Here is a 14437-nt window from a genome sequence, read left to right as displayed (position 1 = left end):
TTTGAGACTCACTGTATGTCATTTCCATGTACTGAACTCTTGTTATTCAACTATGCCAAGGTAAATTCAATTTTTAATTCTAGGGCACCTTTAACACATCAAAATATTTCATTTTTGCATTTAATAATGATAATAATAATAATAACAATACATTATTGTTGTTGTCGTTAAGTAAAAATAAGGTATTCATGTGTTATGTTTATGGTTCATTTTATGTTAGGCTATGCAACAGAATTTCTCAAAAAAAAAAAAAGGGGTGGGGGTTAGGGTTAGGGTTGTTTTTAGTAGTTCATGGAAGGTGTGAGAAAGTGAAGGCGGGGTCTACGGTTCAGTGAACGGCAGCACTGATCAACAGCATTACTTCACATCACAACTCATGAGCAGCAAGATTTGACGATATACAGACCTGGATGTACTTTAAGTATCCATTTTCTTTTGTTATTTTTTTTCTTCTGACATCTCAAAACTTTATACAGTTTTGTCTTGAATATATCATTGTGAATTAGGATAAAACCATGTGCTTTACTATAGAGTGCAGCATTGTGGCATTATGGCAGAGCAAATGTTGCTGTACTTTTACTTCCAAGAGATGAAGATACATTCATTTGGATAGATACTATATTGAAGGAAAGCGGGAAGTCATCAGAAACAACAAACAAACATGGAGACATTTACAATTCAAGATATGCTCATCAATTCCACTGATATTTATAAAATATTATGTGGATTGGGAATCGGGAATCTGTCGGAGTGCAAAAATGACAGTGACAGCACGGTCGAACCAAAAGGTAAAAAATAAACTTTATTTACATTTATTTATTATCCCTAAATGCATATCATTTACATTTATTCATAGTTTACTTTTATTATTTTTATATATTTTCCTGTGCATCAGAGCATATAGCTCAGACTTTTTGTGCTGGGAAATGTTTTGAACGAGCCAAGACAAGCTTCGTCTTGCAGCTACAACTTTGCCTATAAGTAAATGTTCAAAAGACACACTTTGATTGTTAAATCTTGTAAAATGTGATATTCTCATCTCGTTTGTCAGATATGAACCAGACAGTTCGGATCGTGCTGTATGTGTTCATCTTCCTCGTGAGCTTCATAGGGAACAGCCTCATCATCACCGTTCTGGTGCGGAACCGGCGGATGCGGACGGTTACGAATCTGTTCCTGCTGTCTCTGGCCGTCAGTGATCTGATGTTGTGTGTGTTCTGCATGCCCTTCACACTCATCCCCAACCTCATGAAGGACTTCATCTTCGGCAGCGGCATGTGTAAAGTGGCCACGTATTTCATGGGTGAGTCATCTTGATATTTGTTTTCCACACTTAACTTTCTGCAGCTTCTTTAATCAGTTTTCAAAGTTTTAGCTTTAACCTTAGCTTTAATAGAGTATCTCAAGTAGTGACAAGTATTTTGTTATCTGAAGTGAATATTGTCCATCTTTCTCAAATAGTAGGCTATAATGTTTTTCAGAATTTTTTGGTTTGTTTGTATGATGCCAGTGGTGCCTAATACCAAATTATAATGGTTTTATTGAAGTAATAATGGTAGTACTTGTGAGTTCTACAGATTTGGTCTGTAATTTTTTTTTTTCTCTTTCAAAATATGATGATACTCCTATGATTATTCTCTTTGTAAATAAGTTGATTCTGATGACAGCAGATCATTTAACATACATGGACTTCATCTTGAATCAAACTACATAGAAATGAGATGTAATTCAACAGACTACGGTCAGACTATACGGTCACCTTACAAAAGGAAATGCCTAATGTTCCAGCTGTTTTTTTTCTTACATTTGGTTAGTAAAAAAGGCTGATATTCATTAAGGGGCTAAAATCACAAACCACAAACACAGTGAATCTTGCACTAATAGTACTAAAATGCATTTTATTATATTGTAAAGGTCAATTGTAACATCAAGAATTTTTTTTCACCCTTGAGATAATACAGTTTATTCCAAGGTACATCCATTTTGAATTCATATTTATGACTTGTTGAATTTTGTGTAACAATTCTGAAAACTATTTATAGTCGGTTCCATATCCACTCTTCCAGATGTTGCAAATGTGCCATGTAAACAATTTATTAATGAGACAATGCCACTGTCTCTGTATTTGATGCATCAGCATGTTTTATGTGTTTGTTTTGTGCTGTTCTGTAATACTTGTTCATGATAAAGCTGACTCAATTTACATGCTCTGTTATTACCGCGTGGGTTTGTTAACATTGCTGTCTAATTAACTGCTGTCTTACCTAGTAGTAAAGGGAGCAGTGTTAAGCCATTAAGTTTATTAACAGTCCATGCCTTTGTTATCAGGACTTAGAGTTAGTTTGTTATGAAGTTTTCCTGTCTGTTTTCACTTTTGTGTTTACTGTTGTTTATAGAAGCATATATATATATATATATACACAGTACAGTACAGTCCAAAAGTTTGGAACCACTACGATTTTTAATGTTTTTAAAAGAAGTTTCGTCTGCTCACCAAGGTTACTTTTATTTAATTAAAAATACAGTAAAAACAGTAATATTGTGAAATATTATTACAATTTAAAATAAATGTTTTCTATTTGGATATATTTGACAAAGTAATTTATTCCTGTGATGCAAAGCTGAATTTTCAGCATCGTTACTCCAGTATTCAGTGTCACATGATCCTTCAGAAATCATTCTAATATGCCGATCTGCTGCTCAAGAAACATTTAATGTGTACAATTGTACAAAATATTTGTGTACAATATTTTTTTTCAGGATTATTTGATAAATAGAAAGTTCAAAAGAACAGTGTTTATCTGAAATCTAATCTTTTGTAACATTATAAATGTCTTTACTGCCACTTTTGATTGATTTAATGCATCCTTGCTGAATAAAAGTATTCATTTTTTAAATTTCTTTAAAAAAAAAAAAAAAAAAATTCTTACTGACCCCAAACTTTTGAACGGTAGTGTATAATGCTACAGAAGCTTTGTATTTCAGATAAATGCTGTTCTTTTGAACTTTCTATTCATCAAGGAATCCTGAAAAAAAAAGTACACAACTGTCTTCAACATTGAAAATAATCATAAATGTTTATTGAGCAGCAAATCAGCATATTAGAATGATTTCTGAAGGATCATGTGACACTGAAGACTGGAGTAACGATGCTGAAAATTCAGCTTTGCATCACAGGAATAAATTACTTTGTCAAATATATTTAAATAGTACACAGTTATTTTAAATTGTAATAATATTTCACAATATTACTGTTTTTTACTGTATTTTTAATTAAATAAATGTAGCCTTGGTGAGCAGACGAAACTTCTTTTAAAAACATTAAAAATCTTAGTGGTTCCAAACTTTTGGACTTTACTGTATACAGTATATATATCAGACCTTCTGAGAATCAGTACTTTAACAAGCCCAGATTTATTTCTGTATGTTCTGTGTGTCCAAACACAGGTATTTCGGTGAGTGTATCCACATTTAACCTTGTGGCCATCTCTCTGGAGAGGTACAGTGCTATCTGCAACCCCTTTAAGTCCCGTACCTGGCAGACGAAGTCCCACGCTGCAAAAGTCATCACAGCCACTTGGGTCGTGTCTTTTCTGCTCATGCTGCCTTATCCGATAGGCAGCACCCTGGTGCCTTTCATGCGCAGTAACAATAGCACAGGCAACATGTGCCGCTTGGTTTGGTCCAGTGATGTCATGCAGACCTGGTAAGATTTATTAGGACTGTGTGTTTGTGTGTATTTTTCTTTTTGAGGATAAGGTGTGAAAGGAATGGGGACTAAAAATAAAAATTATGTCATCATCTATCGTCATGTTGTTCCTAACCTGTATGCTGTTATGTTTTCGGCAGCAGTTATTTACACTAAGTGTAAAAAAAAAAAGATGTTATTTATACTGCGTGTAAATAGTGGTAGATACTGTTTGCACTAAGTATAAGTGCAAATAGGGATTGATGATATTCACACAAAGTGTAAATAGAAGTAATATACAGTACTGTTCGTTCTAAAGGTAAAACATCTGAGTTATTGGTGGGCGGAGTTAGTGAAAATTGCCTTTTCTAACAGAATGATTTGTGAATAGACACTATCTTGTCTGTGGAATACAAAAGAAGGCATTTTAAAAAACCTTCACGCTGCTCTTTTTCATACAGTAACAGTTTATACTGACCATGTATGTTAACCCTTACAAAAAAGTATACTTCAAGTTCATTTTATTAAGTAAAGTTCAAGTATATTTTTAAGTATACTTTATGTAGCAAGTAATATCAATGTACAAGTGGTATACTTGTAAGTGTACTATTTAAGTATTACTTGGGACTTTTTAGAGTATAAAAGTGTACGTTTAGGTGTACTTTAAATGTGACTAGTACATTTTGCGTACACAACTATGTTTTTAAACTATTTTAGTAGTTTTATACTGCAAGAATGCTTTTACGTTTTCTTTAAGTAAACCTAACATCCTACTTATAGTTTACTTTTTATATATTATATTTGCACTTTATATAGTCCTATTAAGGTATACATTTTTATTCTTGAAATATACCTTTAAATGTTCTTTATTTTAACTCTTTCCCCATCAGCGTTTTTAAAAAAAAAGTTGACGCCATCACAAGCATTTTTGATCGTTTTCACAAAACCTTCATGGGCCCTAGAATATTTGTATGAATATCTGAACATTGAATATTAAAAGAAATAACAGAGGTTGTCAACTCATGTCTGACTATGCAACTGACTTCTTTCTCTCTCTGTCTTTCTTTTTAAAGGTATGTTTTCCTGTTGCTGATACTCTTTCTCGTGCCTGGGATCATAATGATGACAGCTTATGGCCTCACCTCACTCGAACTCTTCAGGGGAATCAAATTTGAAATGGCTAATAGGAAGTCAAATAGAGGTATAGGGAAAAAAAACTTTCTGACCTTAATATTTAAAATGTGGAATTATTGTATAAAAGCCTTTTAAGTTGAGCTGTTTAATCATAAAGTCAATTTGTAGGACAACTCAGAGGGCTATAATGTGCACTTCAAGTGGAATCGGAAGGGGCGTGTTGTGACCATTGTGGAAACTCTAAAATGAAACAAATATTTAGTTGTGCTAACATGTATACATAAGTGATAGAAATTAATTTTCATCCATTTCAATTCACATATAGTTTTTATTGTTCACAATATAATTATTTTGTTTTGTGTAGGCTACATGCATGTTATGTTTCTTGACTTGAACGTGTCAAATGTTAATAACGAACGGCCAGGTGCTTTCCCAGGTGCATTCAAGGCAGCATAATTCCCCATGGGTTACCTAAATTTTTTTTTTAAATTCATAATTAAAATAAATAAATTAAATGAAAATAAAGAATGAAAACCTGTGATTAACACTTTTAAAGACATTTTATTCTGCAACATAATCGTCATTATCGTAATTACACGTGACTTTTGTGTTTCTATGGCAACACTATCAATGACAAAATGAATCTGCAGAAGTCAGGTGGTACAAGTCGGAGCTCTCAGAAAATTACAAGTTGCAATTACGAGTTTTACGAGGGCATGGATGCTAACTCGTAATCTTGTAAATACGGTAATTCCGACATGATGTTAGCACACCTTTGGCTTCATGTGATAGTCTTCATAGGATAGTCATCCAGGTACTTTTTGCCTACTGGTTTCGGATATACTACTCTATGGATATACTATACTAATATATACTATATACACTACTCTATAGTATGGAAGTAGGCTTAAATGGACATATCGTATGAGACGAAATGAGAAAAACTTTATTCTTTAAACACCGTTTTTATAAAATGGCTGGTTATGAATAATGTGCAAAATAATTATTTCATAATTGTTGAATATTTATTTACCTTGATTAGCCCTACCTACTGTGTTCTCCTTTTTGGCGGACATTTCTTGTCTGGATATATTCATACATTCATTATTCATTTATTTTAGCATGTTAAATAAGCGGAGGGCAACGGCTTTTTGACCAACCTGAAAGTTCTATGCGAATAACACTAAATGCAAACTGCAAAATGTATATGCATTAGTCAGAGATAGTGGAGAAGCTGCTTTAAGATTACATACAGAACAGCCCTATCCTAAGTTACATAATCATGGTTTCTTTCATCCTCACTTTGCTCACTAGAGAAAGAATACGGCACGTCCAGTCTGAAAAATGGCAATAGCGATGGCTGCTACTTCCCGCCATCCAAGAGGAAGCGTGCCGAACCCGTGCCGCTCAGCAACCCAAAATCCAAACTGAGAAGGGTTTGCAGCAACAGCCCTACAGCAAACCTCATGGCCAAGAAACGGGTCATACGCATGCTGCTGGTGATCGTGGGGCTGTTCTTCCTCTGCTGGACACCGATCTTCGTCGTTAACGCCTGGCGAGCCTTCGACAGACGTTCGGCCGATCGTCTCCTCTCAGGAGCACCAATATCCTTCATCCACTTGCTGTCCTACACATCTGCCTGCGTCAATCCTATAGTCTACTGTTTTATGAACAAACGCTTCAGACAGGGCATTCTGTCGACATTCAACTGCTGTAGGGATGATTTTGATGAAGTGAGCATGAGCAGCTTTCGACGTAGCACCAGAAGAGCTGGAGGGCTGGAAACGCTGTCTGGAGGAACCAGACAGGCTGACGGTAACACGCAAACCTCAGGAACGCTTACTAGGTTGACTGAGACCAGTATCCGTGGCTCAGCACAAGCATAATTGACACTCATCAAACCTAGAAAATGTCAGCGTAAGAACCCATTTTGGTATAACAAGAAGTATATCTAGAGGAAAGTCTGAAAAATATGATATCATTATCAAAATCATTCAGAGCTTGGCAGGGCCGTGCACAGACATTTTGGGGTGGCAGGTGCTCGAGTTAAAAAAGGCACCCCTCTTATAATTATTTATAAAAAGTAAAGTTACATATTGCTGATCATCTTTTATTAATTACATTATTTAAAACTACACACTATAGGGCTGTTATACCAATTAAATGAAATCAGTATCTTACCATTAATCAAAATCCATTTACACTGCAATTACAATTTTCTAAATTGTATTATGAGATTATTGTTCTAAATATGACATTTTGAATATAGAAATATGACAAGTTGGAAAATGTATGAAAAATGAAATACTATTATATATTAAACTAAAACTGACAGTAGGTGCTGGCAAGTTGTAATAAGTGAATGATAGAATCATTTATTCAACTGATTTGTTCAAAACAGCTGATTCATTCATGAAAGAAGCAAGTCTCTATTGACTTTATGAATGGGTCATTGAATCATTGACTTACCTGATTTGTTCAAAAACAGAGAATCATTCAAGAACGAAACACTGCTGTGTACTGCTGGGAGACGCAACTACTCTGCTTTGTTTGGAACTATTTTTGTTCAACTCAAACTCAGAAATCAAAATTACAACGTTGTGTCTAAAAATAAACGTAATGTTTATGGAACGGTTTGTAAAATGAATATTACATTTTGCAAATTGTGCTTATATTTGGGAAAATAGCACTCCTGCTCATGTGATATTGCTTAACTATAGTATGCTATAAACAGAAAACATACAAGAACTCATAAGGGCAATTCATATCTTGAATTTTAGGGGAATTTGTATTCATAACATTTTCAACCTTACACAACTTTATTTTACATCAACAGCAGACTAGTTTGTTCACTGTTAAGCTTAATGGAGGGCTATTGCCTAAGTTAGACTGGCTGTATTGAGATGTTTTAATATTGATTAATAGTGTTGAAGTTTAGAGCAAACAAAATAGTTACCTGGCTGTCACCAATGAAGGCAGGTCTGTGAGATGTGGATGCTGCTCGCTTGGTGGCTGTGACAAAGATGTTGGAGAGTGGGAGTCGCATTATTATTAAGAATAAGTTGTCGGCACATGCTGAGAATTGATTGAGAATGGATGCCATGTTGCAAATTTAAACACAAACTAAAATATAAAATAAAAAAATGTCTTGCAAAAAGGGTACTTATCTAGTCAGAGTTCAAAAGGGCAAGTGCTTGAGCACCACTTGGGGTCTATCTGTGCGCGTGCCTGGAGTTTGGCAATGTTTAGTAAAATGGCTGCTAACTGAAAAGAGACTGATTGTACTGTTGATAAATGAGAGCACAAGCACATAGACAGTGGCCGCCAATAGCATCCAAATGCTGACAGAATCTAGTGCTTAATTTTAGTATGTCACTGTTAAACAAACAGAAGCATCAAATGGAGCAAGACTTTGTCTTCAGTTCGGATCTGACTTATAAATGTTGAGATTTTTATAAAACACAAGACTTTATAAATAAGTGTTTCCATTTGGCTCTCTAATTTTCTGGCTCACCTAGAAGACAAAGAGGAATTCCTTTGCTTTTCTTGGTATTATACTTAATTTTTGTGTGTGCGTGTTATGGTCAAAGCAATCATCCAGATGTTTTGAGAATATTCTAATAGTTCTTTTAAATACACTACCATTCAAAAGTTTGGAGTTGGGAAAGTTATTTAAAAAAAGTTATTTAAAGACGTTTCATATGCTCACTAAGGCTGCTTTTTTTGTATGTTTGTTTCTGCATTTATTATTGTGAAATATTACAATTTAAAATAAGTGCCTATCTTAAAAAATAAGTGTTTTCTGTCTTAATATATTTGAAAATGTAATTTATTATTGTGACGCAAAGCTGAATTTTCAGCATCGTTACTCCAGTCTTCAGTGTCACATGATCCTTCAGAAATCATTCCTATATGCTTTGCTGCTCAAGAAACATTTCTTAATATTATCACATTTGAAAACAGTTGAGCTGCATAATACTTTTGTCGAAACCGTGATATATTTTTTTCAGAATTCTGAACAGAAAGTTTTGTAACAGTGGAAAACTCTTTACTGATCTACTAATGCACCCTTACCGAATAAAATTATTAATTTATTTTCATATATCTTACTGACCCCAAATATTTGAATGGTTGTGTATATATCATCTGAGATCAGTTTGGAGATGCTTAAGAGTGTACACTGGCCTGTATTTGATATTTTGTTCATCATATCTGCTTCAGTAATGACCACACAGATATAATTCTCTGTTTGATAAATGTATGACACACACTTACACTATCTGCATAGCAAAACCTCTTTGGATTTATTGCCAATACCACATGCAAAAATGTGTAAACTCTGTACAAAATGTACTAGCTTGTATCTGTGTCCATAGGTGGATGTGTAGCATTAACCATTTTCTTCTAGGAAAGTACACAGCCATGTCTTTATCTTGCCGTACTGTTTGTACTCTGTGACATAGAGACTGTCCTTATCATTGCATGAGACTTTTAACACCTGTTGCGCACTTCAAAAGAACCTACTCAAGGCTGCTTCTAACATCTGGGATATTTTCACCAGGACATATGGTCATTGACTGTATTTGTTTATAAGATTTGTATATGCCAAACTCACATTTCTCATAATTTGATCTCTCAATGAAATAAACAATGATGTCTTATTTTAATAGCATACTCATAAAATAATAAGCCAAGATGTTATAACGCACATTTGTATGGTCCTCGATACTGACAACATACTGTATGTCTATACTCACTTACATTGACACATTAAACCTTGTAAAGTCTTAATCATCCGTCGAATGTCTGTTTACCAGGAAATGTAACCACCCAAAATAATAAACATCTACTTATCAAAGGAAACATTTCAAAACCCTGAGGAGATTCACATATGCCAGTACACGTATCATCTAATAATGAATATTTTAGGAGTGCTTTGTATTAAATGCAACCTGGGGGTCGGACCAAAATGTTCCTATTGTGAGTGTTATTTCAGTCGTGTCACTGTATTCTTGTGAAGTGGATATATTAAAAGTGATTTTTTTTCATACAGTTTTCATTGTTTTATCAGACAAAATGTAGGAAGTCAATTATTTTGAAAGCCACTGACAAAACGGGATGCTCTTGTATAAACTATGGTTTACTTTAGCAGCATATGGTGGATGCGCCTTGTTGATGGGATGAAAATTCTGTCATCATTTTCTCACCCTCATGTGGTTCAAAATCTGTATGACTTTCTTTATTCTGTGGAACATAAAGTAAGATATTTAAAAATATGTCTCAGTGTTTTTGTCTATATAGTGTTAGAATGACTTTAAAAAAAAACAGCCAAAACATTCTTTAAAATATCATCTTTTGGATTTTAGTAAATGATGACAGAACTTTTATTTTTGGGTAAACTGCCCTTTTAGGGAGCAAAACGCTGGCAAATATGCAAGTGAAATCCCAGACTACAGAATAACTTTGTGAGATCAGGTTTGCTTTATCTAATCTATCAGATGGATAAAAAGTAGTCTGCGAAATGACACATAACACAGAGTGACCCAATAAAAACATCTGTGTTGATCTAAATGGAAATGTTGTTGGCTGACAGTGTGGTGCTAAATATTCTAAAGCATTGACAAATTGAGAAATTCTTGGCAGTTCCAAATGCAATACAGCAACCTAAACATGAGCTATTTAAATATGATTTATTATGCTTTAGTAAGTATAAAGTTATCAGAAAGCCTGTTTGTTTGTTTTTTTAAGAGGTCATGAAATGAGAAATCAAATTTTCCTTCATCTTTTGACATACAAGAGGTCATTGCACTATAAAAATATTCTTTAAGTTTCAGAACTCAAAACTTCCTCATAGTCCAAAAAGAGTTTTTGTTGAAACCAAGCTGCAAAAATGACTCGTAAAATTACAACTTAACCCTTAAACGCATGACTTTTTCGCCAATCATTCTTACATATTCGGGTCTTTATCGACCCGGATCTACATCTAACACGGAAGGATCTCTACCTTTTGCAATAATATAAAACTCCTCTGATATTAGAGTAACAATTACAGAAGAATAAAATAAAGCATATTTTGTTACCTTTTGGAATGGCTTGAAATGGCTCAGTTTGAGCAGATGTTTTATGCCATCATCACTGTGCTCGTCAGAGCTCATTTCCCAGTAAATTTAGCAAATAATGGGCTAGTTTTATGTCTGATGTTGCAAATATGAGCCCATTCGCGATCTCAAACATATTCTCAAAACTATATAATTTTCAACATCTTCAAAATCAATATTTCGATCGCTAACAGCTTCACCAGATCCATCCAGTAACAGTTACAGTCATATTTGATTGCGTTCAGTACTTGCTCTGCAGGAAATCACTGAGCCATATCATGTTTTTCTTATTTCGTTTTCTGTCTGAATGAGTCGTCACTTCAGCATTGTGTATCAGACATTGCCACCTTGTGGAATAAAGGTGAATTGCACTCATTCCGTCATCTAAGATTCAATTATTGTTGTGCAGAAAAAAATATACGTACACTCATACACACCTCGGGTCGTTAGCGACCCTATACATTTTTTACAAAAAATGAATACAAAAATAGGCATAATTTAATGATTTTTTTTATAATGAAATGATTGAGGAATACCAAGAAGGTTGATGTCTAACTTTAAAAAATGAATGAGGAGGAGGGTAGTGAATGACGTCCCTGGTCACTAAAGACCCGAGGTATGCATTTAAGGGTTAAAATCAGCCGGAGCTAGAAATGTATCTTCATATTTACAGATAAAGCTTCATATTAAAAGTAGACTATTTGGCATTGGCTTTGGTCATGACATGAATATTCTGTATCTATTACATCCAATAGCTGTGACAGGAATCTTTGGGACTGTAGCATATTCTGAAGCTAAAGGAACAACTGGAGCTGCAGCAGCAGGAACCTTTGGGCTTCCTTTGATGACGAGCACTGGAACTGCAGCGGTTTCTGAAGTGGCCATGTACTTCTGGGAAGGTCTGGTACCATGTAGGTCAAGACAGGAAATTTGGGGACTGGGGTGACCATGACCAGGAACTCTGGGACCATAGCGGGTTAACTGAAAAATTACTTTTTGTTAGAGCCTCTTGGGAAACTGGGGAATGTGCCGTGAAGCTGTCCTAGTACATTAGATCTATTTTGACCTTGAAAATTAAATTTAATTATTTAAAAAATAAAAATTTAAAAATAATTAAACCGTAATTAATTTTTTTTTTAAAAAAAAGAATCCAACGCTTTTAGTACAAAGATGGCTTTGTAAGTTTGTTAAGACTGTCAAAATACACTTTTTTTTTTTTTTCTTAAACAAAAAGAGATATAACCATTGAACTAAATTGTTACATCTTTTGTGTTTGGGTATGTTTTAACCTGAAAGTGAACTGTGGATTTATACATAAAAAATATTATTATTATTATTATTATTTTTACATTTATTCATTAGATTTGTTTTAAATTACTGCTGTGAAATGCATTAAAATAAAATGACAAAATAAGATGTATTAATATGTTAGAGCAAAAGTTCATAGTCCAAATAGTCTAAATTTGAAAAAAGGAAAGAGGGTTTGGAAAAGAGAAAGCCCACATTTCACTTTGCTGCCACCTATTGATGAAGTATTGCAGCATGGAAAGGAGATTCAAGCTGTTTATTATCATCATTGTTTTTTCATATGAAAGAAAAGTAACATTAATTTATATTGTTTCAAAATATTTCAGAGTAATATAAATGATGTTTAAAATGACTCTGTCAACCAGTGACCAGTCAACCAGGCAATGTTATGCTCCAGAAGAAGCCTGTGCTCTGGATGACACTGCACACAAGCCCACATCAAATGAAAGCATTCTGTGCAAAAAGATGGAAGAAATTTGATTATTATCTTAAACTTTACACCTGCTATATTTGATCACTTGTTATTTGATAAACATCTCACCTTGTGAGAAGACAAATTTGGACCAGTCATTGTGGATGAGGTACATGTGGTAGGCTGTTGGAAAATGTCCATACAGCATTGTGAACAGGAGCAAGCACCCCTAGTGAAAACAATGTTGATGTTTTTGTGTGGTACCAGCCCCTGTCAAAATAGTTTTTGTCTTATGTTTAACACACAAGCAAGCTGACAATATACTGTATGTGTTTGTTTGAGTGAGCAAATTAATTAGATAGCCTAGCAAAACAGTTCGTAATGCATACCAGAGAAGTACTCAAAGGCAATATCCTTCATGAGGTCTCCGCACCCAAAATCGATTAATTTGACCTCCAGTGTGTTTGGGTTCACAAGCAGGTTTTCTAGCTTGATATTGCAATGGATATGCATAAATAACCTGCCACATAATGTGCTGTGCTGTGCGCTCATCGAGGACACCTCCATTGAGTTTCAAAAAATCAACCATGTCCATGCTTGGCGAGGGTCGTTCCATGACCTTGATGTAACAGTCTGGGTTGTCCTGCCAGTCAAGCACTCAAATTATATTCTGGCGACTGGGACCCCTATTGGCGATGACTGCCAAGGCAATCTCTAAAGGAAGGGGTTTGGGATAAAAAGGCTTTAAGAAAGAAAATATAATGGTTAGATGGAGTTTTCCAAACAAGGATTTTTGCCCACAAATTGAAACGAGATAACATAGAAAGTGTTGCCTACTTACAACACTGAGATATGCCATTTGCGGCATCTTTTGGGCAAATTTCACAGCCACCTGATTGACAAAAAGAGATTGAACTGTTATATGCACATAGGTAATTTTATTCCAGTCATGAATGAAGAGATGTTTTGTGAATTTAAATTCCAAGCAGGAATTGAAAAACATGTAAGCATATTTTGTCGGTCTGACAGTTAAAACAGGCCAAGTTCTTTAAATAGTGAACATAAGATACATTTAAAAGGATTGCAGTAAAAAAAGGTGGTAAAGAATAAGGTAAAAAATAATAATACCTCAAGAACATCTTTGTAGCGAATCCCTTCATACACTGAGCCAAATCCTCCTTCACCCAGCTTGTCACAGAGTTTGTACCGCCAGGCAATATCATCTACAGGAAGTGAAATGAATGTAGTTGACGTGAAATAAAATGTTATTTAAATATAAAACAAAGCAAATAAATGTTCTAATTCTTGTGATGGAAATATTTTATGTCAACATGAAATGTACAGAAAATGCAGACTAAGGATGCTCAGGTCAAAGACCACAGTCACATGATTAGCTTAGATCATTACAAACCAATCACCAGAACAAATCACAGTGATGAAGACATTGATTTTTAATCAACTGTAAGACTTAAATGTGCATGTATCTATTCTATTCATTGAGACTCACTTGGTTGTTGTGAACAGTGATCTCCCGGCCGTAAATAAAACTTCATTTCTACAAAGAGCAACTTGGAAGTCGTGTCAGGTATATGCTGCGCAGCTAAGGAATAGAAGTACTAAAGATTCTACGCTCAAAAGACCACAGCAGAGACACAGATAGTGTTGGGAGACTATAGCCTCCTACGACCTGGCGTCCACATACGTGGACATCACATTTTTGGTTGTATGCACCATAATACTTAATTCTGTGTAACTGGAACCTGTTGTACACAAACATGGACACTTGCACTGCCATCT

The 14437-nt window shown here is 34.6% G+C and overlaps 1 protein-coding gene and 1 pseudogene across 1 annotated transcript; one reads left to right on the top strand and one right to left on the bottom strand.

Annotated features, from left to right (window-relative positions):
• The first annotated feature begins 376 nt into the window (after nucleotides 1-376).
• Nucleotides 377-10065, top strand: cckar (cholecystokinin A receptor). The gene is made up of 5 exons (XM_067400505.1): nucleotides 377-788; nucleotides 1052-1303; nucleotides 3448-3706; nucleotides 4762-4889; nucleotides 6137-10065. The coding sequence occupies exons 1-5, from the start codon at nucleotides 662-664 to the stop codon at nucleotides 6706-6708; spliced, it is 1338 nt and encodes a 445-aa protein (XP_067256606.1). The 5' UTR covers nucleotides 377-661; the 3' UTR covers nucleotides 6709-10065.
• A 1649-nt stretch (nucleotides 10066-11714) lies between these two features.
• Nucleotides 11715-14193, bottom strand: LOC137030710 (serine/threonine-protein kinase pim-1-like; annotated as a pseudogene).
• Nucleotides 14194-14437: the final 244 nt, after the last annotated feature.

The sequence above is a fragment of the Chanodichthys erythropterus genome, chromosome 11 (genome assembly GCF_024489055.1).
Source record: "Chanodichthys erythropterus isolate Z2021 chromosome 11, ASM2448905v1, whole genome shotgun sequence".
Lineage (NCBI taxonomy): Eukaryota > Metazoa > Chordata > Actinopteri > Cypriniformes > Xenocyprididae > Chanodichthys > Chanodichthys erythropterus.
The sequence above is the reverse complement of the archived record's forward strand: the minus strand, read 5'-3'. Positions and strand labels throughout refer to the sequence as shown.

Excerpts from the sequence above, each read along its gene's own strand:
- cckar (XM_067400505.1), top strand. The coding sequence starts at position 662 with ATGGAGACATTTACAATTCAAGATATGCTCATCAATTCCACTGATATT. Across the intron at positions 789-1,051 it reads CAGCACGGTCGAACCAAAAG|ATATGAACCAGACAGTTCGG; the intron begins GTAAAAAATAAA and ends CTCGTTTGTCAG. Across the intron at positions 1,304-3,447 it reads AGTGGCCACGTATTTCATGG|GTATTTCGGTGAGTGTATCC; the intron begins GTGAGTCATCTT and ends GTCCAAACACAG.